General features: G+C 49.5%; 2 protein-coding genes across 2 annotated transcripts; one reads left to right on the top strand and one right to left on the bottom strand.

Annotated features, from left to right (window-relative positions):
• Positions 1–10,979: 10,979 nt before the first annotated feature.
• On the top strand, positions 10,980–13,975 carry ZNF784 (zinc finger protein 784; the record flags this gene model as incomplete). Its single annotated transcript, XM_080702981.1, has 2 exons — positions 10,980–11,066; positions 13,088–13,975. The coding sequence occupies exons 1-2, from the start codon at positions 10,989–10,991 to the stop codon at positions 13,973–13,975; spliced, it is 966 nt and encodes a 321-aa protein (XP_080559107.1). The 5' UTR covers positions 10,980–10,988.
• A 6,086-nt stretch (positions 13,976–20,061) lies between these two features.
• On the bottom strand, positions 20,062–23,226 carry ZNF865 (zinc finger protein 865; the record flags this gene model as incomplete). Its single annotated transcript, XM_080703759.1, has 1 exon — positions 20,062–23,226. One exon carries the CDS (start codon positions 23,224–23,226, stop codon positions 20,062–20,064), a length of 3,165 nt encoding a protein of 1,054 aa, XP_080559885.1.
• Between the last annotated feature and the right edge of the window lie 256 nt (positions 23,227–23,482).

Raw genomic sequence — 23,482 nt, 5'->3', positions numbered from 1 at the left:
AAAATCAGACCTAGAGCTTTATACATGTGCTTTCTATCACTGAACTGCATTCCCAGCCCAATATATATACATACTGGTACTGGGAATTAAATTCATATGCCCTCTACTACTGAACTACATCCTCCACCCTTTTTATTTTATTTTTATTTTTTATTTTTTTTTTTGGTGGTGGTACTGGGGTTCCTGGAAACCCTTCTCCGGGCTACACTCCCAGACCTATTTTATATTTTTATTTGGAAACAGGGTCTCTTAAGCCAGCGCGGCTGGCTTCGAACCTGCGCGATCCTCCTGTCTCCGCCTCCTAAACACGGGGATTACAAGCGTGCGCCACTACGCCCAGCGAATAATCAATAGCTGTTTGTTTGTTTGTTTGTTTGTTTGTTTGTTTGTACTGGAGTTTCTGGAAGCCCTTCTACCTGCGGGCTACACTCCCAGACCTCTTTTTTATTTTTGGAAACAGGGTCTCTTAAGCCAGCACGGCTGGCTTCGAACCTGCGTGATCCTCCTGTCTCTGCCTCCCAAGCGGGGGGATTACAAGCGTGCGCCACCACGCCCGGCTATTTTATTTTATATAGAGTCTTGTTAAATTGCCAAGGCTTGTTTCAAACTTGGATACTGTGTAGGTTTATACCCTGTGTATGTGTTACTAGGGATTGAGCCCAGAAACAATTTTACCCCCAAGCTATATCCCATCACTTTTTTGTTTTTGTTTTGATTTTTTTTTTTTTGCAGGTCTGGAGATAGAACCCAGGGCCATTTGCCCTCTGAGCTATACCCCCTGCCCTATTTTTTTTTCTTTATTTTGAAACCATGTCCCCCTGAGTTGCAAAGGGCCTCACTAAGTAGCTGAGGCTGTCCGCGAACTGCAATCCTCTGGTTTCAGCCTCCCAAATGCTGGGATTACAAGCGTGTGCCACCATGCCCGGTTTATATTTTTGTTTTGAAATGGGATATTGGTAGGTTGTTAAGAATCTCATTACAGAGCCGGGCGTGGTGGTGCACGCTTGTAATCCCAGCATTCGGGAGGCTGAGACCTGGAGGATCGCGGTTCGCGGACAGCCTCAGCTACTTAGTGAGGCCCTCTGCAACTCAGTGAGACCCGGTTTCAAAATAAAGAATAAAAAATAGGGCAGGGGGTGTAGCCCGGAGGTCAAATGCCCCTGGGTTCCATCCCCAGACCCGCAAAAAAAAAAAAAAAAAAAATCTCATTACATTGCTGAGACTGTCCTTGAACCTGGAATCCTCCTATATCAGCCTCTAAAGTACTGGGATTACTGGTATGTGCCACTGTGCCTGGCTATAACTTTTATTTATTTATTTATTTTTTATTTTTTATTATATCTTAATGGAGTACAAGATGGTATAGACATACATGCACACATAATTCAATTAGCTCTTACCTAATTCCTGCTTCATTCCCTCCTCCTCCCTCCTTCTCATGTTTGGCTTAGTGATTGACTTTGATATGTTTGTTAATGTACATCATGAACATTAGAAAATTTCCCTCTTTCCCCCTCCCATCCCTTCTGTTAGCTCACCTTATTTGCTCATCCATAGTACCTCCTTCTTTGTCTAGAGTTCCTCCTACGAGCTATTTTCTCCCTAGCTTTCACATATTAGAGCATCTGATTTCTTGTTTTTTGTGACTGACTAATCTCATTTAGCATAATGTTCTCCAGTTCCATCCATTTCCCTGTAAATGACGTAATTGTGTTTTTTCCTTATGGCTAAGTAAAATTCCATTGTGCACATATCCCATAATTTTGTAATCTATTCATCTGTTGATGGACATCTTGGCTGGTTCCATAGTTTGGCAGTTGTGAATTGTGCCGCTATGAACATAGATACCCATGCACTAGTTTGGTAATTTGGTTTCCATTCTTTTGGGTAGATACTCAGAAAAGGTATTGCTAGATCATATGGTAAGTTCGCTCCCATTCTTCTGCGGTTCCTACATACAGTTTTAAAAAGTGGTTGCATAATTTGCAGTCCACCAAAAATGTCTTAGAGTTCCCACTTCTCCACATCCTCGATAGCATTTGTTGTTTGTGTTTTGAATGATTGCCATTCTAGTTGTAGTTAGATGAAATCTTAGGGTAGTTTTGATTTGCATCTATCTGGTAATAATGTTGAGCATTTTTCATGCATTTATTGGCCATTTGAATTTCTTTTTTTGTGAAGTGTCTATTTAGTTCACTTGCCCATTTTTTTGACTGGGTTATTTGTTTTCTTTCTTTTTTGTGTGGTACTGGGGATGGAACCCAGGAGCATTCTACCTCCAAGCTACACCCCCCAGCCTATTTTTTAGTTTTTGTTTTGAAACAGGGTCTCACTGAGTTGCAAAGGTCCTCACTAAGTAGCTGAGGCTGTCCTTGAACCGCGATCCTCCTGTCTCAGCCTACCAAATGCTGGGATTACAAGCGTGCGCCACCACACCCGGCTGGATCATTTGTTTTCTTAGTGCTGAGTTTCTTGAGTGTTCTATATAGTCTAGATATTAGTCCTCTAACAAAGGAGTAGGTGGCAAAAATCTCCCATTCTGTTGGCTGGCTATACTTTTAAATACCATTTAAGAGACAGATGTGGTAGTGAATGCTTGTAATTCCAGTACTTGAGAGGCTGAGACAGGAGGATCACAGGTTCATGGCCAGGCTCAGCTACTTGAGGCTCTCCACAACTTAGTGAGACCCTGTTTCAAAATTAAAAAAAAATAGGGCTGAGGGGTGTAACTTGGAGGTAGAATGCCCCTGGGTTCAATCCCCAGTACTGCTAAAATAAATAAATAAATATATATATATATATATATATATATATATATATATATATATATATATATATATAATCTACAGAGCCAGGCATGGTGGCACATGCATCTAATCCCAGAATTTGGGAGACAGACCAAAGGATCACCGTTCACGGACAGCCTCAGCTACTTAGTGAGGCTCGTTGCAACTCAGTGAGACCCTGTTTCAAAATAAATAATATGCTGAGCGTGGTGGCGCACACTTGTAATCCCCACGCTTGGGAGGCAGATCACGCAGTTTCAAAACCAGCCTCGCTGGCTTAAGAGACCCTGTTTCCAAATAAAAATATAAAAATAGGTCTGGGCGTGTAGCCCAGAGGTAGAAGGGTTTGCAGGAACCCCAGTACCACCAAAAAAAAACAAAAAACAAAAAACAAACAAAAAAAAACCCCAATAAATAAATAATAAAAAATAGGAGCCAGAGCCAAGCAAGGTCGTGCACGCTTGTAATCCCTGCACTTGGGAGGCTGAGACAGGAGGATCGCACAGGTTCAAAGCCAGCCTCAGCTACTTAGTGAGGCTCTCAGAAACTTAGTGAGACCCTGTTTCCAAATAAAATATAAAATAGGTCTGGGAGTGTAGCCTGGAGGTAGAAAGCCTCTGGGTTCCACCCCCAGTACCACACACACAAAAAAAAAACCAAAAAATAGGAGCCAGGCATGGTGGTGCACACTTGTAATCCCAGCATTTGGGAGGTTGAGACAGAAGGATCTAGGTTCACAGCTAGCCTCAACTACTTAGTGAGGCCCTTTGCAACTCAATGAGACCCTGTTTCAAAATAACAAATAAAAAATAGGGCTGAGAGTGTTGTTCAGAGGTAGAATGCCCCTGGGTTCCATTCCCAGTACCACAAAAAAGAATAAATAAAATATTTAGTTTAATCTTGAGAGCCAATTACTTTTAGAAAACATTTTATTGAGTATAATTCACATACCTATGGTTCATTCATTCAATGTGTACAATTCAGTGGTTGTGAACATATTCACAGATATGTGCAAATATCACCGTAGTCAATTTTGTGTATGTGTGCTACTGGGCTTTGAACCCAGGGGCATCTACCTCCAAGCTACACCTCCAGCACTATTTTTTATTCTTTATTTTGAAACAGAGTTTCACCAAGTTTCAGAGAGCCTTGCTATGTAGCTGAGGCTGGCAGTGAACCTGTGATCCTCCTGTCTCAGCCTCCCATGTACTGGGATTACAAGTGCCACCATGCCCAGCTATAGTTAATTTTTTTCCAGTACTGGGGATGGAACCTAGGGGAATTCTACCTCCAAAATACACCCCCAGCTATATTTTATATTCTTTATTTTGAAACGAGACCTCACTAAGTACTTGAGACTGTCTTCGAACCACAATCCTCCCATCTCAGCCTCCCAAATGCTGAGATTACAAGCGTGTGCCACCACACCCAGTGTTTAGTTAAATTTATATTTGCCAATTTTATATTTTCATCACTTTAAAGGGAAAAAAGCAGTGAGACACAGTGGCACACTCTGTAATCCAGTATTTGGGAGTCTGAGATGGGAGGTTCAAGGCTGGCATTCAGTACTTAGCAAGACCTTTTTTTTTTTTTTGTGGTACTAGAGATGGAACCCAGGGGCATTCTACCTCTGGGCAATACCCTCAGCCCTATTTTTTATTTTTTATTTTGAAACAGGGTCTTACTGAGTTGCAAATGGCCCCACTAAGTAGTAGCTGAGGCTGTCTGTGAATTGTGATCCTCCTGTCTCAACCTCCCAAATGCTGGGATTACAAGCATGTGCCACTATGCCCAGTTTAGACCTTCTTTTGCAGTACTGGGGACTGAACCCAATGGCATTCTACCTCTAAGCCATACTCCATAACCCAGCCCTATTTTATGACTTATTTTGAAATGGGATCTTTCTAAATTACTCTCTGCTGGCTTCAAATCTGCCATCTTCCTGTCTCAGCCTCCTAAGTACTGGGATTATAGGTGCATGCCATTGAAGTTAGTCTAGGACTCTTCATACCATTTTCTACTGGCTCCATGTAGCCAGACTTCTAGCCTCAGGTCACACAATAGACAGTGCCATGCCAAGCCCAGAGGGATTCATGAACACAGACAAGGGAAATCAAGAAGCCCACAACACTGGGAAATGAACCCAAGGGCATTATACCTCCGAGCTATATCCCCAGCCGGTTTCTTTCTTTTTTTTTGGGGGGGGGTCTGGGGATGGAATCCAAAGGCATTCGACCTCTGGGCTACACCCCCTGCCCAATTTTTTATTCTTTATTTTGAAACAGGGTCTCACTGAGTTGCAGAGGGGGCCTCACTAAGTAGCTGAGGCTGTCCGTGAACCACGATCCTCCGGTCTCAGCCTCCCAAATGCTGGGATTACAAGCGTGCGCCACCACGCCCAGCTCAGGTTTCTTTATTCTTGTTTTTGTGTGGTATTGGGGGTAGAACCCAGGGGCTCTTCTACCTCCGGACTATACACCCACACCTACTTTATACTTTATTTGGAAACAGGGTCTCACTAAGTTGCTGAGAGCCTCATTCAGTAGCTGAGCCTGGCTTCAAACCTGTGGGATCCTCCTGTCTCAGCCTCCCAAGCACGGGGATTACAAGCGTGCGCCACCATGCCCGGCTTTCATTCTTTATTTTGAAACAAGGTCTCTAGAGTGTGGAGGCCTCACTAAGTAGCTGAAGGGGTCCACGAACCTATGATCCTCCTGTCTCAGCCTCTCGAGTACTGGGATTACAAGAGTGTGCCATCACACCCAGCTTGGTTCCAGGCATTATGATAGACCTTAAGATTATGAATCTATGGTATTCTTACTACATCTCTGACAAAAGGATTTTCTGGTACCCACGTTGTTGGTGTCACCAGACACTAAGAGGAGACATCACTTGCCCAAAGTTGCACAGCAAATGATAAATGAGCCTGAAGTTAGGTGTATCTGATTTGAAAACTTATGGTCAGCGCCAGGCGTGATGGTGCATGCCTATAATCTCAGTACTTGGAAGACTGAGACAGTAGGATTGTAGGTTTGCCATCAGCCTCAGCAACTTAGCAAGGCCCTTCACAGTTTAGAGAGATCCTCTTTCCAAAAAAAAAAAAAAAAAAAATGGCAGAGAGTGTAATTCAGAGGTAGAATGCCCCTGGGTTTAATCTCCAGTTAAAAAGAAAAGAAAATTTATGGTCAGTTTGGTATAGTGGCATCCATCTGTAATCCCTAAATTTGGGAGGCGGAGACAGGAGGATTACAGGTTTAAAGCCAACATGCCATAACTTTGTAACATACTGTTTCAAAATAAAATAAAATAAAATAGAGTTAGCTGGGGGTGATGGCTCATGCTTGTAATCCCAGTACTTGGGAGGTTGAGACAGGAGAATTGCAGGTTTGTGGCCAGCCTCAGCTACTCAGCAAGGCCCTCCACGGCTGAGTGAGGTATAAAGAATTAAAAAAAAAAAAAAGAATGTTCAAATAGGGCTGGGGGTGTAGCTCAGAGGTAGAATGTCCCTGGGTTCAATCAATCCTCAGTTAAAAAAAAAAAAAAAGAAGAATTTAAACATGGAAAACAAGCTGGTGTGTGACACACGTCTGTAATTCCAGTACTTGGGAAGCTGAGGCAGGAGGACAGGTTGGATATCAGCCTCAGCAATTTAAGGAGGCCATCAGCAATTTAGCAAGACCCTGTTTCAAAATAAAAAATAAAATAGGGCTAAGGATGTAAGATCCTGTTTCAAAATAAAATGAAATAGCGTTAGCTGGGCCTGAGGTAGAGTGCCCATGGGTTCAATCCCCCATACCAAATAAAAACAAAACAGAAACAGAAAAAACATGCAGAATAACCCAGGTAAAGAGGCATATGCCTGTAATCCCAGTAACTGGAAGATTGAGACACAGGAGGGTCACAGGGTTAAGGCCAGCTTCAGCAATTTAGTAAGGCCCTCAGCAACTTACTTAACCCTGTTTAAAATTAAATCAAAATAGGGCTGGGAATAAAAAAACAAACAGGGCTGAGGGGTGCAGCTCAGAGGTAGAATGCTCCTGGGTTCAATCCCCAGTACATAAATAAATAAATAAATAAATAAATAAATAAATAAATAAATAAATATAGAGTCAGGTGTGGTGGCACATGCCTTGCCTGTATTACCAGTACTTGGGAGGCTGAGGCAGAAGGATCACAGGTTTGAGACCAGCTTCAGTAATTTAGCGAGACCCTCAACAAACTAGTGAGATACTGTTTCAAAATAAAAATGAAAGCTGGGAGTGGTGGAACATGCTTGTAATCCCAGAATTTGGGAGGCTGAGACCAGAGATTTGTGGTTTGCGGACAACCTCAGCTACTTAGTGAGGCTCTCTGCAACTTAGTGAGACCCTGTTTCAAAATAAAGAATAAAAAATAGGTCAAGGGGTGTAGCTCAGAGGTCAAATGTCCCTGGGTTCCATGCCCAGACCCGCAAAAATATAAATAAATAAAATAAATAAATAAAAAATGAGTATGGCGTGGTGGCACACGCTTATAATCCCAGGATTTGGAAGGCTAAGGCAGGAGGATCACAGTTTACGGCCAGCCTCAGCTATTTAGTGAGGTCCTTTGAAACTCTGTGAGACCCTGTTTCAAAATAAAGAATAAACTAAGCCGGGCTTGGTGGCGCACACTTGTAATCCCAGCATTCAGGAGGCTGAAACCGGAGGATCGCAGTTCATGGACAGCCTCAGCTACTTAGGCCCTCTGCAACTCAGTGAGACCCTGCTCTCCATCCTCAATAAATAAATAAATAATAAATAATAAATAAAATAGGGCTGGGGAGGTAACTTGAAGGTAGAATGCCCCTGGGTTCAATCCCCAGTATAAAAAAGGAGAAAAAAAGAAGAGAAGAAAGGAAAGAAAGAAAGAAAGAAAGAAAGAGAGAAAGAGAAATGATGTAGCTCAGTTGTAGAACACCTCTCTCTGGGTTCAAACCTAAGAATCACAAAAATAATAAATAAATAAATAAATAAATAGAGCTAGGACTGTAGATCAGTGGTAAAATGTCCCTGGGTTCAATCCCTAATACCAGAAATAAATAAATAAAATTACATATTCAGGTCTAGGGGTATAGCACAGTGTTAGAATGTGTCTTTAGTACGTGTGAGGCCCTCAATCAAGAAAGGTTTTGCTACAAGCAACAATCTCAAAGTTCAGTGGCTTAAAACAACCAATATTTATTTCATTTTATCTTTGTGGTATTGGGGATTGAACTCAAGGGCATTCTACCTCCAAGCTACACCCCAGCTCTTTTTTTTTTTTCTGTACTGGGGATGGAATCCAGGGGCATTCTACCACCAAGCTACACCCCCAGCCTTATTTTTCTAAGTTGCAGACGACCTCACTAAGTAGCTGAAGCTTTCCCAGAACTGCGATCCTCCATCCTCCTGTCTCAGTCTCCCAAATGCTGGTATTACAAGCATGTGCCACCATGACTGGCCAGTTTTTTTTTTAAACTTGCTAAAAGTCTCATTATGTTGCTGATGCTGGCCTTGAATCTGCAATTCTTCTATCTATCTACCTCCCAAGTGCTAGGATTACAGTTGCTTACCACCATACTTGGCAACAAATATTTATTTTGTTTGTTTGAGGTGGTTTTTTGTCTTTTTCTTCTTTCTTTCTTTTTTTCTTTCTTTCTCTCTCTCGTTCTTTCTTTCTTTCTCTTTTCAGTACTGGGGATGGAACCCAGGGGCATTGTACCTCCGAGCTAACAAGCCTAGCCCTATTTTTTAGTCTTTGTGTGTGTGTGTGTGTGTGTGTGTGTGTGTGTGGTACTGAGGGTGGAACCCAGGGGCTTTTCTACCTCCAGGCTATACTCCCAGACCTATTTTATACTTTATTTGTAAACAGGGTTTCACTAAGTTGCTGAGAGCCTCACTAAGTAGCTGAGGCTGGCTTTGAACTTGTGCAATCCTCCTGTCTCAGCCTCCCAAGGGCTGGGATTACAATTGTGCGCCACCACGCCTGGCTTAGTCTTTTTTATTTTTGAAACAGGGTCTCACTGAGTTGCGAAGGGCCTCGCTGAGTAACTGAAGCTGTCTGAGAACTTCAATCCTCCAGTCTCCCCCTCCCAAATGCTGGGATTACAAGCCTGTGCCACCACACCCGGTTTTTTCTTTCCTTTTTTTTTTTTTTTGACATACAGGGGATTGAACCCTGGAATTCTTCCCACTGAGCTACATCCCCAGCCCTATTTTATTTTTTATTTGGAAACAGGGTCTCACTAAGTTCTGAGGCTGACCACGAATCTGTAAATTTCAAACAAGCATGTGCCACCACACTCAGCAACAAATGTTTATTTCAAGTATTATGTAGCCAAGGCAGGCCAGATCCAGATTTATGCTCATTGCAGTCACTGTGGAACCAGACTGATAGAAACTTCACTTTAACTAACAACCCCCTACCAAAGAATGGTTGTGAGGTAGTTATGGTGTCACATACCTGTAATCCCAGTACTTGGGAAGCTGAGTGAGACAAGATTGAAGTTTGCAGGCCAGCCTCAGCAATGTAGTGAGGTCTCTCAGTAACTTAATAAGACCCTATTTTGTGTGTATATGTGTGTGTATGTGTGTGTGTGTGTGTGTGTGTGTGTGTGTGTGTGTGTGATTACTGGGGATTGAACCCAGGGGCATTCTACCTCTGAGCTACACCCCCCAGCCCTATTTTACTGGAAATAGAGTCTCACTAAGTTGTGGAGGGTCTCAATAAGTTGCTGGGGCTGGTTATAAACCTGGGATCTTCTTGTCTCAGCCTGTCCAGTACTGGGATTACAAGCATGTGTCACCATGCCCAGCTGATCCTGTTTCAAAATAAAAAAATAAAATAGGTCTGGTTGATGTAGTTTAGAGGTAAATGCCCCTAGGTTCAATCCCCAGTACAAAGAAGGAAGGAAGGCAGGCAGGCAGGTTGGCTGGCTGGTTCATTGGTTTTTAATGTGCTGAGGGGGACACACCTCACTTTCAGTTGTATGTCATTTGCCAAAAAAATCACATGACTGCATTTAACTTCAAAGAAAAAATGTAATCCTGAGCCGGGCATGGTGGTGCACACTTGTAATCCCAGCATTCGGGAGGCTTAGACAGAAGGATCATGGTTCTCGGATAGCCTGAGCTACTTAGGCCCTCTGCAACTTAGTGAGACCCTGTTTCAAAATAAAAGAATAAAAAATTAAATTGGGCTGGGGGTGTAGCTTGAAGATAGAATGTCCCTGGGTTTCATCCCCAGTATTGCAAAAAAGTAATCCCATCATATTCTCAGAAAGAAAGAAAATTTGGGGGATGATTGGAACGTCTGTGGGTCTCCTCTGCCCTTTGTGTTGTATGTCTGTGTGTGGTATTTGTGATTGAACCCGGGGGCATTCTACCTCTGAGCTACATCCCCAGCCCTTTTTTAATTTTTGTTCTGAAACAGCTGGAACCTGCAATCCTCCTGTTTCTCCCTCTAAATACTGGGATTACAGTACTTGTACATGTGCGCCACCTGGCTCTGTCTAGTCCTTTCAAGAACTCAGTTTAAGAATGTTTCAGTTTTTCTGTGTCCTTTTTCTCCCGGGGTTTTCACAATACTGCTGTTCAGAGAAGTGCAGTGACTGCCCAGAGGCACACAGCCAGGCAACGGGATGAGTAAACTGAATGGTGGAGAAGAGCCCTGTCCTTGGTGCTGCCGAAAACCCCGCCTTGAGCTCTTTTCTCCCAGGAGCCAAGACTAACTACCTGAGCGTTTGCTTCCTCCCAGGACTACCTGAGCTGCTATTGGCTGAGTGTTTGTCCTGAAACCAACTTTAAAAGGACTGACATCCATAACTTTCGCATCACTGTTACCACGAGCTATGCAGAAAAGGTAACCACAAAAACCTTCCCTGTGAAAACCAAAGCTCTTCAGTACTGGCGAGGCTCCCTGGAGCACGCCTCGGACTGGCTCGTGTTAGTTTCAAAGGGACCTCCGGATTCCTTGCTTGGGGGTCGCCGACAGCTCTCCGCCAGCTGTCTCCTTCCGAGCGGGGACTGCCAGGTGAGTAGGAGAGCTGAACAAACCTCAGCCCCCGGGCACCGCCCGCCCTGGAGAGCCCCGCCCACAAGCCGCCGCGCGCCGCACTGCGCCTGCGCGGCACCTCTACGCCAGCCCGAGCCCCGCCCCCCTCCGGAGCGATCATTGGCCTCGGGGACGGGACTCGGGCACAAGATGGCCGCCGCGCGCCCGGGGCCCCGGAGTCCTAGCTCACCGACCCCGGAGTCGCGATCGCCGGAGCCGCCGGACCTGGTGCGGGCGAGGAAGGGTCCTGGGCGGGGAGCTTGAGGCGTGGAGGTCTCGGGGCAGGGGGCGGGACCTATGAGGCTTGGGCGGGGGTGGTATTGGGCTCTGTCCATGGGGGCGGGGCCTATGGGAGGGGCGGGGTCAGGTGACAGGCGTCCACGGGGCAAGGTTGGATCGCGGGGGAGGAGTTCCGTGATCTTCGCATAATTAAGGTGGAGCCTACAGGGGGCGGTTGGCTCTGGGAAATCACAGGGCTTGTGGACTCGGCTGGAGTTGGGGAGGTGACCTGAAAACGGGAGGATACTGGGTCAAGACCAGGTCACCATGTTGGGGTGGACGGATGATTCTGCAAGGGGTGCCTCTCGAATGTCCAGGAAAAGATTTGGAGAGAAATGTGTGTTCCAGATGACTGGAACCTCCTCCACATTTCCCTTAGGACTGGAGAGTAACTGAGGACACCCACTTGACATTTACTGCGCTCCTGATCTATATTACAGAGAGGGGACCAAGACAAATGAGGCTGCGTCCTCTTGTTTTTGCCATCCTGTGAGGGCAGAGACGGTAAATGAGACTTACTGTGATGTGTTCTATAAAGGAAACAAAAAGTAATCTGATAGAGCAAGGGGGTGGAAGAGCTAAATTTAGACGATTCAGAAATAAATTGGGTGCCAACTTATATTTACACTGGGATTATAAAGATAAGCAGGACTCCGATCCAAGTGGATGTTACAGTGGCAGTTCTGGGTTTTAAGTGCATTTGGAACCATGGGAAGGTTTTGAGTGGGAAGGTGGCAGGATCTGATTTACATTTTCAAGAGACCATTCAGGCTGCTGTAGGGAGGTGTATTTTAAAGGGCAGGAGTAGGAGCAGTAATTCCCTTTAGGAGGTTAATTCAGTTGTGGAGGAAAGAAACAATAGTTTTAAAGAGGGTGGAAGAGAGAAGAGCCTGGGTCCATGATGTGTTTGGGGCAGGAGGGAAAGAGCTGAGGGGGTTGCAGCTGGAATCCTGGAGCTAATAGGGCCTAGCAGGGGAGGGTTGAGTGGGCTGCAGAAGGGTGGACTGTGGAAGAGTGAATGTTTAGATAAGTTGAGGGAAAGCCGGGTGTGGTGGCACACACTTGTAATCCCAGCATTTGGGAGGCTGAGACAGGAGGATCGCGGTTCACAGACAGTCTCAGCTACTTAATAAGGCCCTTTGCAACTCAGTGAGACCCTGTATCAAAATAAAGAGTAAAAAAAGGGGGGGGCTGGGAGTGTAGCTTGGAGGTAGAATGCCCCTGGGTTCCATTCCCAGTACCGCTAAAAAAATAAAAATAAAAAGTCGGGTGTGGTGGCACACACTTGTAATCCCAGCATTTGGGAGGCTGAGACAGGAGGATTGCGGTTCACAGACAGCCTCAGCTACTTAGTGAGTCCCTTTGCAATTCAGTGAGACCCTGTTTCAAAATAAAGAATAAAAAAAAAATAGGGCTGGGGTTATAGCTCGGAGGTAGAATACCCCTGGGTTCCATCCCCAGTACTGCAAAAGAAAAAAAAATTAAAAATAAAAATAAATAAGTTGGGGGAGTTGGGCATAGTGGCACATGCCTGTAATCCCAGTACTTGGAAATCTGAGACAGGAGGAATGCAGCTTCGAGGCCAGACTCAACAACCTAGTGGGACCCAGCAACTTAGTGAGATCCTGTTTCAAAATAAAAAATACCTGGATATAGTGACACACGTTTATAATCTCAGTACTTGGGAGGCTGAGCCAGGAGGTTCGCAGGGTCTGGACCAGCCTCAGCAATTTAGCAAGGCCTTCCACAAATTAGAACCTGTTTCAAAATAAAATATGACTGGGGGTGTAGCTCAGAAGCAGAATGATCCTGGATTCAATCCCAGTACCATAAAAAAAATAATAAAGCTGGGGTGTAGCTCAGGCAGAATGCCTCTGGGTCAACCTCTAGTGCCAAATAAGTAAATGAGTAGGGGAGTGGGGAGATCTCTAGACAGGGTCCACAGGCTCTTCTTTCTCCCCCCTCACCAGGTCCTGGTGCCTGATGACAGCCGCCCCACCACTCCTCCTGGTGACCTCATTGAGATCCAGGTGGTGAAGGTCACAGACACCACGCTGGTACCTGAGCCTCCGGAGCAGGGCTCTTTCCACTGTGCCTTGTGTCCCGCTGCTTTCCGTCTGGTCTCCGAGCTGCTGTTCCACGAACACGGCCACCTGGCAGGCGTGGAGGGGGGCAGCCAGGGTGGGGACCCAAGCCGGTGTCATGTGTGTGGCCACAGCTGTCCCGGCCCAGCCAGCCTCCGCGCGCATTACAGCTTACACACTGGTGAGAGGCCCTATCGCTGCCCGCTGTGCCCGCGGGCCTTCAAGGCCTTAGCGCCTCTGCTCCGGCACCAGCACCGGCATGGGCAGGAGCCAGGCTCAGCCAGTAGGCTTCCACAAACGGCAGCAGCTGCAGAGCCAAGCCCCGGGGTGCCCCAGGAGAGGTCTGAGGTGGTGATGGCTGCGGCAGCTGCCGGCGCAGCTGTAGGGAAGCCTTTCGCCTGCAGGTTCTGTGCCAAGCCATTTCGCCGCTCCTCAGACATGCGAGACCACGAGCGAGTGCACACTGGCGAGCGCCCGTACCACTGTGGCATCTGTGGCAAGGGTTTCACGCAGTCCTCGGTGCTGAGCGGCCACGCCCGCATTCACACCGGCGAGCGCCCTTTCCGATGCACCCTCTGTGACCGCACTTTCAACAACTCCTCCAACTTCCGCAAGCACCAGCGCACCCACTTCCATGGGCCAGGGCCTGGGCTGGGCGACTCTGGAGGCCAGCCGAGGTCGTCAGTGGCCGAGGGGTCAGGGAGTGGGTGTGGGGCAGGCAACACTCTAGAAGAGGGGCGTGTGGAGAAGGTGAAGGTGGACGTTGATCAGTAGGTCAGGAGAGCAGGGCTGGGGTGTTAACCTTAAAGAGTAGGATGGTTTGCCCAGGAGGGGTGGGTGAAAGGAGATTGTTGCAGCTGGTGGTGGGAAGCAGGCGAGAACCCAGTTCTGGATTCTCAGAAACCCATGCCACACCTATGTGAGACTCAGGGGGAAGGGTCAGACAGCCCTGTGGAGACGACTGGACCACATCACTGCGGAGTCTGCATCCTGTAAGTTGTCCTTGGGCAGTAGGCAGCTGACACTACAGAGCCTGGACACTGAAGTGGTGGCGGGGTTAGATGGAAGAGGGGAAATCAGGGTACACCATAGTGTTCCTGGTCCAGCCCTTCACCGGCAGAACCCTGCACTACTTGGGGGCTCCCTAGGGTGGACCATGATGGAATCTTTTGCCTACCTCACTGGATTGCACTGGACCTGGAATGCCTACCCACCCCTAGGCAGAAGATGCCAACCAGGTCATCTGAAAAGAGACTCTGGGATCCTGCCATCTCAAAACCAGATGGTTCCCCAAGTCACGGCTGAGAGCATTCAAGCCTCAAGGATGTAAGCCTGACATTACCGTAGGGTCTTGACCCAAATGCTGCTTCCCCCACCTTATGGTGGTCCCTCCTTAGCCCGTCCAGACCCCTCTTCAGAGACAACTGAGAACACAACCAAACAACTGATGTCCCCTCCCTAAAGCTTTAGGCTCAGAGCCTGTGGTCCCCAGGGCTACAAAGTAGCCTCAGTTTTCTCTAATTTCCTCTGCTTGAATCTGAAGCCAACAGCTTACTGCCTAACCCCAGGAAACATCAGCTGCTGGCAAGTGGTAGGTGGGTTGAGGTGTGGAATGAGAGCAGCCCCTGTAACGGGGAAAGAGGAGGACTGTGGAGCTGGAAGCCTTCAGGCTACCCCTATTAAAGGACTTTTTGAAGGCTTTCTCTCTCAGTCTGTTTGGAGTGTCTGCTTTGGAGTGGTGGAGGGGCCAGGGCAATGCTATCGTCTTGCCACCAGCAGTGTGTGCCTCTTCCCGTGCTTCTGTTTTCTCATCTTTAGAATGGGAGCCAATAGGCTCTGGCTATTTGGAGATGTATTTTCAACGTGGGAGAGGAAGTCTGGCGCAGAGCAGGCACACCTGCTGCTGGCATGCTTGCTGAGTACCTCAGGTGCTTATGGGATAACAAGCTGCTAGCGTCAGTCTGTTCACTCGGCACCATGTGACAACCTGCAGGACACTCGTAATTGGACAAGATTTGTTGTTTCTCCAAAAGAAACATCCATCCTTCCCATCCTCTTGGCACTACTACCCAAACTAGAAGCCTGGAAAGGTTCCTTAAGCCTCACCTGATCACTTACCACTTCCCTCATGTTGAGCAGTTTTTATCATGTTTGGAAACTGAATGCTTCCTTCCATCACTATTCTCACTTTTTTTTTTGGGGGGGGGACACCAGGGTATTCTACCTCCAAGCTGTCCCCCCAGCCCTATTTTTTTTTTTTTTTTGGTGGTACTGGGGTTCCTGGAAACCCTTCTACCTCCGGGTTACACTCCTAGAGTATATATATATATATATATATATATATATATATATATATATATATATATATATATATATATATATATTTTTTTTTTTTTAAATTTGGAAACAGGGTCTCTTAAGCCCAGCTGGCTTTGAACCAGCCTGGCCTCCTGTCTCCGCCTCCCAAGCGCGGGGATTACAAGCCTGCGCCACCACGCCCAGCTTTAATTTTTATTTTGAAATGTAGTCTCACTAAATTGCAAGCCTGCAATCCTCATGTCTCAGCCTCCCAAGTACTGAGATTACAGGCAGGTGCCACTACATCCAGCTCATCATCATTATTGTAGACCACAGTGGTCTCAGCTGCCCCAATCCCTTCAAATTCTACACTGCAGCCACATGTATCCTCAATCCTTGTCACCAACCCACAGTTCCTTGTGGCTTTGAGAAGGGGTCACATTCCTGAGTGCCTACAGGAGCTAAGTGGCAATGTAAATGTAAGGTGGCCAGATTTGATGGGAAAATACCACTGAGACTGAATATGCCGACTGACAAGACACTGGGTTCAGAGCTGGGATTCAACAAGGAGCGGTGAAATTGGCAGCCAATTTGGGAGCATATGTGCCATTGATAGGAAGTGATGGCTGCGGCTCCGTCAGGGTTACAGACTGGGTTTGCTAGAGCTTCCCAATTTTTCAGAAGTTCCACTGGTCCATAATATATGAAATGTGTGTGTATATGTTACTGGAGACTGAAACCAGGGGCGTTCTACCTCCAAGCTATATCCCCAGTCCTATTTTATTTTCATTTTGAGACAGGGTCAAGCCGGGTGAGGTGATGTGCACTTGGCAATTCCAGTACTTGGGAAGCTGAAACAGGAGGATCACAGGATTGTGGATTTGTGGCCAGCCTCAACTACCTAGTGAGGTTCTCTGCAACTTAGTGAGAACCTGTTTCAAAATAAAGAATAAAAAATAGGGCTGAGGGTATAGCTCAAAGGTAGACTGCCCTTGGGTTCAATCCCCAGTACTATTAGAAAAAAAAAAAAATAGCATCACACTAGACCGATGAGTCTGTCGTCGAACCCGTTATACTGTCTCAGCTTCCCAAGTATTGGAATTACAGGTGTGCACCACCATGCCCAGCTAAATGCTTTGATTCTGTATTGTTGCCAACCAAGTCAAGCCAAGCCCAGGGTTTCCAGCATGCTATGCAGACACTCAAAACTTGTGTTGAACCCAGGGACAGTCTACCTCTGAGGGTACTGGGGATTGAACTCAGGGTCATTCTACCTCCAAGTTATCACCCCCCCCCCACCAAGCCCTTCTGTTTTGAAACAGTTCTGCTAGGTTGTTGAGTCTTGCTACATTGCCCTTTTATTTTTTATTTATTTATTTTTTTGGTGGTACTGGGGTTCCTGGAAGCCCTTCTACCTCCGGGTTACACTCCCGGACCTATTTTTCCATTTTTATTTGGAAACAGGGTCTCCTAAGCCAGCGCGAGCGGCTGGCTTAGAACCTGCGCCATCCTCCTGTCTCTGCCTCCCAAGCACGGGGATTACAAGCGTGCGCCACCACGCCCGGCCTTTTATTTTTTATTTGGAAACAGGGTCTAAGTTGCTAAGGCTGGCCTCAAATGTACAATCCTTCTGTCTCAGTCTCCCAAATACTGGAATTATAGGCTGGAGTGTGTGTGTGTGTGTGTGTTGGTGGGGATGGAACCCAGGGGCATTCTACCTCTGAGCTACACACAGCCCTTTTTTTTTGGGGGGGGGTGCAGTACTGGGGATAGAACCCAGGGGCATTCTACCTCTGAGTTATACCTTGAGTCCTGTTTTATTCCATATTTTGAAACAGGGTGAAAATGAGTTGCGGAGGGCCTCACAAGCTGCTGAGGCTGGCTGTGAACCTAAGATCCTCCTGTCTCAGCCTCCCAAATGTTGGGATTACAAGCGTGCACCACCACGCCGAACTCCTATTTTATTCTTTATTTTGAAACAGGGTCTCACTATGTTGCAAAGGGCTTCACTAAGAAGCTGAGGCTGGCTTCGAACCTAGATTCTCCTGTCTCAGCCTCCCAAGTACTGGGATTATAAGTGTGCACCACCATGCCCAGCTTCCTTTGTTTTTTTCGTGGTTTTTTTTTTTTAACGCACAGACAAAAAATGTTTTAGGTGGTAACCTCTGGCGTGACCCTGCATTTCCAACCTCTAGGCTACAAAAATTTCCAAACTCCAGTTTCGGATCCAAGACCCATCAGGATCCAGCCACACATACCAAAACCTCAAGCCCTACTGTCTGCAGCATTAGAACTTGATCACACTGGGTTTGCTGCCCTCCTGTGGGTCACCTCAGACCTGCCTGGGCAGTGCCCCTCTCACCCCACCCCAGGTCATTTCTTTGTTTTCTTCCTTCCTTCCTTCCCTCCCTCCCCTCCTCCTCCTCCTTTTGTGTGTGTGTGTGTGTGTGTGTGTGTGTGTGTGTGTGTGTGTGTGTGTGTGTGTGTGTGGTACTGGGGTTCCTGGAAGCCCTTCTACCTCCGGGCTACACTCCCAGACCTATTTTGTGCTTTTTTATTTTTGGAAACAGGGTCTCTTAAATCAGCGCGGCTGGCTTCAAACCTGCGGGATCCTCCTGTCTCTGTCTCCCAAGCGGTGGTGGTGGGGGATTATAAACGTGCACCACCACGCCCGGCTTTTCCTTTTTATTTGTTGTACTGGAGACTGAACCCAAGGGCCTTTTACCTTTGAGCAACCCCCACCCAGGCCTTTTTTTTTTTTTTTTTTTGCAGTACTGGGAATGGAACCCAGGGACATTTTACCTCTGAGCTACATACCCCCAGCCATATATATGTAAAATATATATATATATATATAATTTTTTTGTGGTACTGGGGTTCCTGGAAACCCTTATACCTCCGGGGTACACTCCCAGACCTATTTTTATACTTTTTTTTTTTTTTTTTTGCGGGTCTGGGGATGGAACCCAGGGGCATTTGACCTCCGGGCTACACCCCCTGCCCTATTTTTTATTCTTTATTTTGAAACCGGGTCTCACTGAGTTGCAGAGGGCCTCACTAAGTAGCTGAGGCTGTCCATGAACCACGATCCTCCAGGTCTCAGCCTCCCGAATGCTGGGATTACAAGCTGGGATTACAAGCGTGCGCCACCACACCCGGCTATACTTTCTTCTAATTTGGAAACAGGGTCTCTTAAGTCAGCATGGCTGGCTCTTAAGGCAGACAGGAGAATACAATCCTCCTGTCTCCGCCTCCCAAGCATGGGGATTATAAGCGTGCACCACCATGCCTGGCCAAGCCCTATTTTTTATCCTTTCTTTGGAAATAGGGTCTCACCAAGTTCCAGAGGGCCTAAGAAGCTGAAGCTGGCCTAGAACCTGTGATCCTCCTGCCTCAGCCTCCCAAGTACTGAGATTACAGGAGTGCATCAGCACACACAGGTTCCCATTTTATTATTGAGGTACCCTAGGATGGGAATCTCAGTTCTACATTGGATTTGCCAAGTGCCCTTGGCACCCATTTGTTCTCCGTGACCAAGCTCCTCTTCTGACAAATGGGGTAACTAAACTCATATCACAAGAGATATATCTTACTCTCCTGAGAACCAAAATAAGAGCTGTGGAAGGGCTTTTGAATCTCCCCAAATCATTGTCCTAGAGGAATATGTGCTAAGAGCAAGCTGTATAATACAGTCTCCACAAGACTACACTATGGTTGGCAAGGGCTTCCCTTCTGGCATACTAGAGGGTGAGGGGCACATCTAATCCCTCCCTTCTCCAATGCCCAGCTCAGGACGTGGCAGACAGGCTTTGGGAAATGATGGCAAGTGAACAAACAGAGCATCCCCAAAAAGGAGTCGAGGTACATTAGCTCAGTTCCGGGGAGTAGATGCTCACCTGCTTTGTCCCTCTCTGCTTGCCCAGCTCATGGACGAATGCTTGGCATGTGCCAAGTCCTCAGTACTCATGTGAGTGTGAGGCAAGAGAGAGGGTAGCAGGAATCAAAATCTCCAAGAAAACAAGTCCTCAACCTCGCCTTATGTAAGGCTTAATGCCCTCTCTGTGGGATGCAAGCAGACTCCAGAGGCCCTGTTGGTAAGATTTATTGTTCTCTGCTCTGTACAAGCCGCGTCTGCCACCCTGCCCCCCACCCCACAATCCAAGAGCACCCAGACCCCTCCTCCCCTCCCAATTCCACGTATATTCCGCTGTCCAGCCAGATTACAAAGGAGGAGGCAGTTCAGATTCATCTCCGCTGAAGAGCTCACTGTGGACAGAGTGCTGCTGGGGGTGGCTGCTGGGGGGTACAAAAGTGGGTTAGACAGAGGATCCAGTTCAGTGTCCGATGGGGTGAGGGGTGGGCCAGAGGTCTAGGATGGGAGTGATTCAGTCTTGAGTTTGTAGGGCAGGGGGTCCTGGAGGAGCTTAGACCATCTTAAGTTCCAAAGTATGGGGCAAGCCAGGGGTGGGGGGCTGAGGGGTTGAACACTCAGGTGAGTAGTCCCAGGACGGGGGAGTCCAGCAGGGGCCATGTAACTGAAGTGGCTGATAGAAACCCTCCAGTCAGGCATCCTTTCCCGTCAAGGTACCTGCCCCTGTTCCAGCCGCCCCCAGACCTTCAGCCTTGTGCACCAGACGGTGTTTCTTCAGGCCGTAGGTGTTGGCAAACCCCTCCCCGCAGGAGGAGCAGCGGAAGGGCCTTCCACCTTGGTGAGCCGCCAGGTGCTTGCGGAAGTAGCCCGGATCCTTGAAGGCCTTGAGGCAGGCAGGACAGCGCAGCTCAGGTCGTGGCGGCTCGTGCGCGCGCTGATGGCGTAGCACAGAGCTCAGGTAGAAGAAGCCCTTGCCGCAGTGCTCGCAACGGTAGGCACGCTCGCCCAGGTGCAGCCGCTGGTGCTCTAGCAGGTTGGAGCGGTAGCGGAAGGTCTTGCCACAGGCACCACAGCGCTGGGGCCTGGCCACGGCATGTAGCCGCCGGTGCTCCGCCAGGCTGGATGACTGTGCGAAGCGCTTGGCACACACGCCACACTTGAAGGCCCGCTCGCCAGTGTGCACGACACGGTGCTGCCGCAGGTACCAGGAGCGCAGGAAGCCTCTGCCACACACGCCACAACGGTAGGGCCGCTGCTCTGTGTGGCAGCGCTGGTGGCGCATCAACAGGGCCGCCTCCCAGAAGCGTTTCCCGCATACCGGGCAGCGGAAGCCCCGCTTCTGCCGATGGCTGCGACGGTGCAGGAGCAGGTCGTAGGCGCCAGCAAAGCTCTGGCCACAGAGGCCACAGCCCAGGGTCCGCCGCACCAGGTGCACGTACTTGTGAGTCACCAGGCCCAGGAAATGCTTGAAGCTCTGGCCACAGGTGGCACAGCTGAAGCGCTCAGGGCCTGAACTGGCACCACCACCGGCCCCACCCACTGACGCCCCACTAGTGTCCTCGCCTCCAGACACTCCGGCCAGTGCAGCCACAGCTGCCCCAACTTCTCCAGCCAATCCATTGTCCAGCACACTGGCTGCATCAGTGCCGCTGGAGCCATCTGAAGATTGAGTGCCACCCTGCGTGGGTGCAAGCAGGCGCTCCGGGGCAGCCTGGTGAACCAGCTTGTGCCACATGAGATTTTCTATGAAGCCAAAGGTTTTGCCGCAGGCGTCGCAGCCATATGGCTTCTCTGACATGTGAGCTTCCTTGTGGCTCATGACGTGAAAGAGATCCGGGAAATGCTCCCCACAGTCTGAGCAGGCGTAACTCAGCCCATCTGCAGACCCGGTGGATGTGGCAGAAGCCCCTGGCCCACAGGCTCCTGCAGCGCCTTGAGTGGTGGGTAGGCCTGTGGCCCCTGCCAGGGCGCAGGGCAGCTGGAGCCGGTGTACCTGGCGGTGGCGGGTGAGACTCTGAGGGTAGCCAAAGACCTTGCCGCAGAGCTCGCACTTGTAAGGCCGCTCGCGGGTGTGCACCACGTGGTGCTTGCTCAGGTGGAAAGACTCCCGGAAGCGCTTCCCGCACACCGGGCACTGGTGTGGCTTCTCACCGGTGTGGATGCGCTCATGGCGCTTTAGGGTCTCGCGGCGCCCAAAGCCGCGCCCACAGATGCCACAGCAAAATGTCTTTCCTGGGACGCCAGCACCTGAGCCTCCAGCCCCGCTGGTCCCAGCTCCGCCAAGGAGGAGCGGATGGGCGCCCAGTAGGGGGACTGGCACCGCACCATACACCACAGCAGCTGCAGCTGCTGCCGCCTTCTCATTTTCAGTGGTGGGTGGGTCTGGTGGCAGGAGGTAGGGGCCAGGGGGAAAGGTGGGCGGGGGCTGTGAGACCGTGGCCACCCCATCCTTGGATGCATCAGAGGTGGCCGACTGGGCGTGTGCAGCCTTGTGCCGGAGCAGACTCTGTGGTGCCGAGTAGGTCTTGCCGCACAGGTCGCAGGGGTACACAGGCCGCGGGCCCCCTGCCCCTGCGTGGGCCGCCTGGTGCTTGAGGAGGTAGGAGGCATCCCGGAAGGCCTTGCCGCAGATGCCACAGGGCAGGCGCAGGAGGTCTGTGGAGTGTGTTTTCACGTGCCGCTTGAGGCTCTCCCTGCGGTTGAAGCTTTTGCTGCACACGGAGCAGGAGAAGGGCTTCTCCCCGGTGTGGATGATCTGGTGCTGGTGGAGGTGGCTGGGCTTCTTGAAAACTTTCCAGCAGAGTGGGCAGGCAAATGGGCCCTCACCACCTGCGGTTGTCGGAGGGGGCAAGCCAACACCGGCAGGGGCAGCAGGGGCGGTGTTCCCATCTGCAGATGTGGCAGGCGCCACAGATGTGGCTGCAGGCCCAGCAGAAACCGTGGCGGGAGTGGCGGTGGCCGCACTGGCAGTAGGTGCAGAGAGGCCCAGAGGAGGGATCGGGCCCACCGGCTGTGGCGGTCCCCCCGCAGCTGGTGGCACATCCTTGTGGCAGCGGCGGTGGCGGATGAGGCTGGAGACATGGTTGTAGGTGCGGCCGCAGACGCCGCACTCATACGGCCTCTCCCCGGAGTGCACCAGCATGTGCTGGACCAGGTGTGAGGACTGCTTGAAGGATTTCTGGCAGACGCCACAGGGGAAGCGCCGCTCCATCAGGTACTTCAGCCTTCGGAAGTAGCCCTTGTCATCCTTGGTGGGGTCGCAGGCGGCCCCTGTGGCGGGTCCCGGTGGGGTCTGCGTGGGAGTGGGGAGCGGCCCCGGGGTCCCTGTGGGAGCACCCAGCCCCGGTGCCACTCCGGGTGCAGATGTGGGCCCTCCTCTTTTCAGGTTCCCAAACAGGTGCTGGTGTCCCGACAGGTCCACGATGCCCCACTGCGGGGCAGGGAAGGCAGCATCAAAGAGAGGAGGAGGGGGCGCCCCGAAGGAGGGTGGCAGGGGAGGGTCCTGTTTCTTGGCTTGGGAAGAGGACGATGATGAGGAAGAAGAGGAGGAGGAAGAGGAGGAGGAAGAGGAAGAGGAGGAAGGTGCCTCTGCCTTGGGTTTAAAGGTAGACTGGGGTGGGTAGTCATACTGGGGGGGTGGAGGCTGGGGTGGGGGCTGGGGCAGTGGGCCCGGGGCGCAGGGCAGGGCCGCCACAGCCTTGGCGTGCTCCCCATATAGTTCCATTGGCTCGAAGCGCTGGTGGTTGAGGAACTCCAGGAAGTCAAAGGGGTAGCTCTGGAAGTGGACCCCGTCCTCACCCCCGATGCCGCTGTTCCCGCCACCCCCGGTGCTGCTGCCTGCTGGGTTTGTCTCCATCTCTGGCGAATAGGGAGAAAGGAGACCCTGTGAAGAAGAGGATGGGGGCTGAGGAAAGGGGCCAGGTACCTGATGGTTAAAAAAAGGGAGCTGCACAGCGCACAGCCAGCTGTCACTGGAGCCACTCGGCTTCCGGCCTTGGCTGCCAGTCCCTAGGTCTTTCTACCTGAAAGGCAACTCTTCCTCTAAGCTTCACTGGCCCAGGGAGTTCCCAATGCCCCCTCTTCTCAACTCCCACTTCCATCTCTCTAGTTCC

This window comes from Muscardinus avellanarius (assembly GCF_963383645.1).
Source record: "Muscardinus avellanarius genome assembly, chromosome: 10".
NCBI lineage: Eukaryota > Metazoa > Chordata > Mammalia > Rodentia > Gliridae > Muscardinus > Muscardinus avellanarius.
The sequence above is the reverse complement of the archived record's forward strand: the minus strand, read 5'-3'. Positions and strand labels throughout refer to the sequence as shown.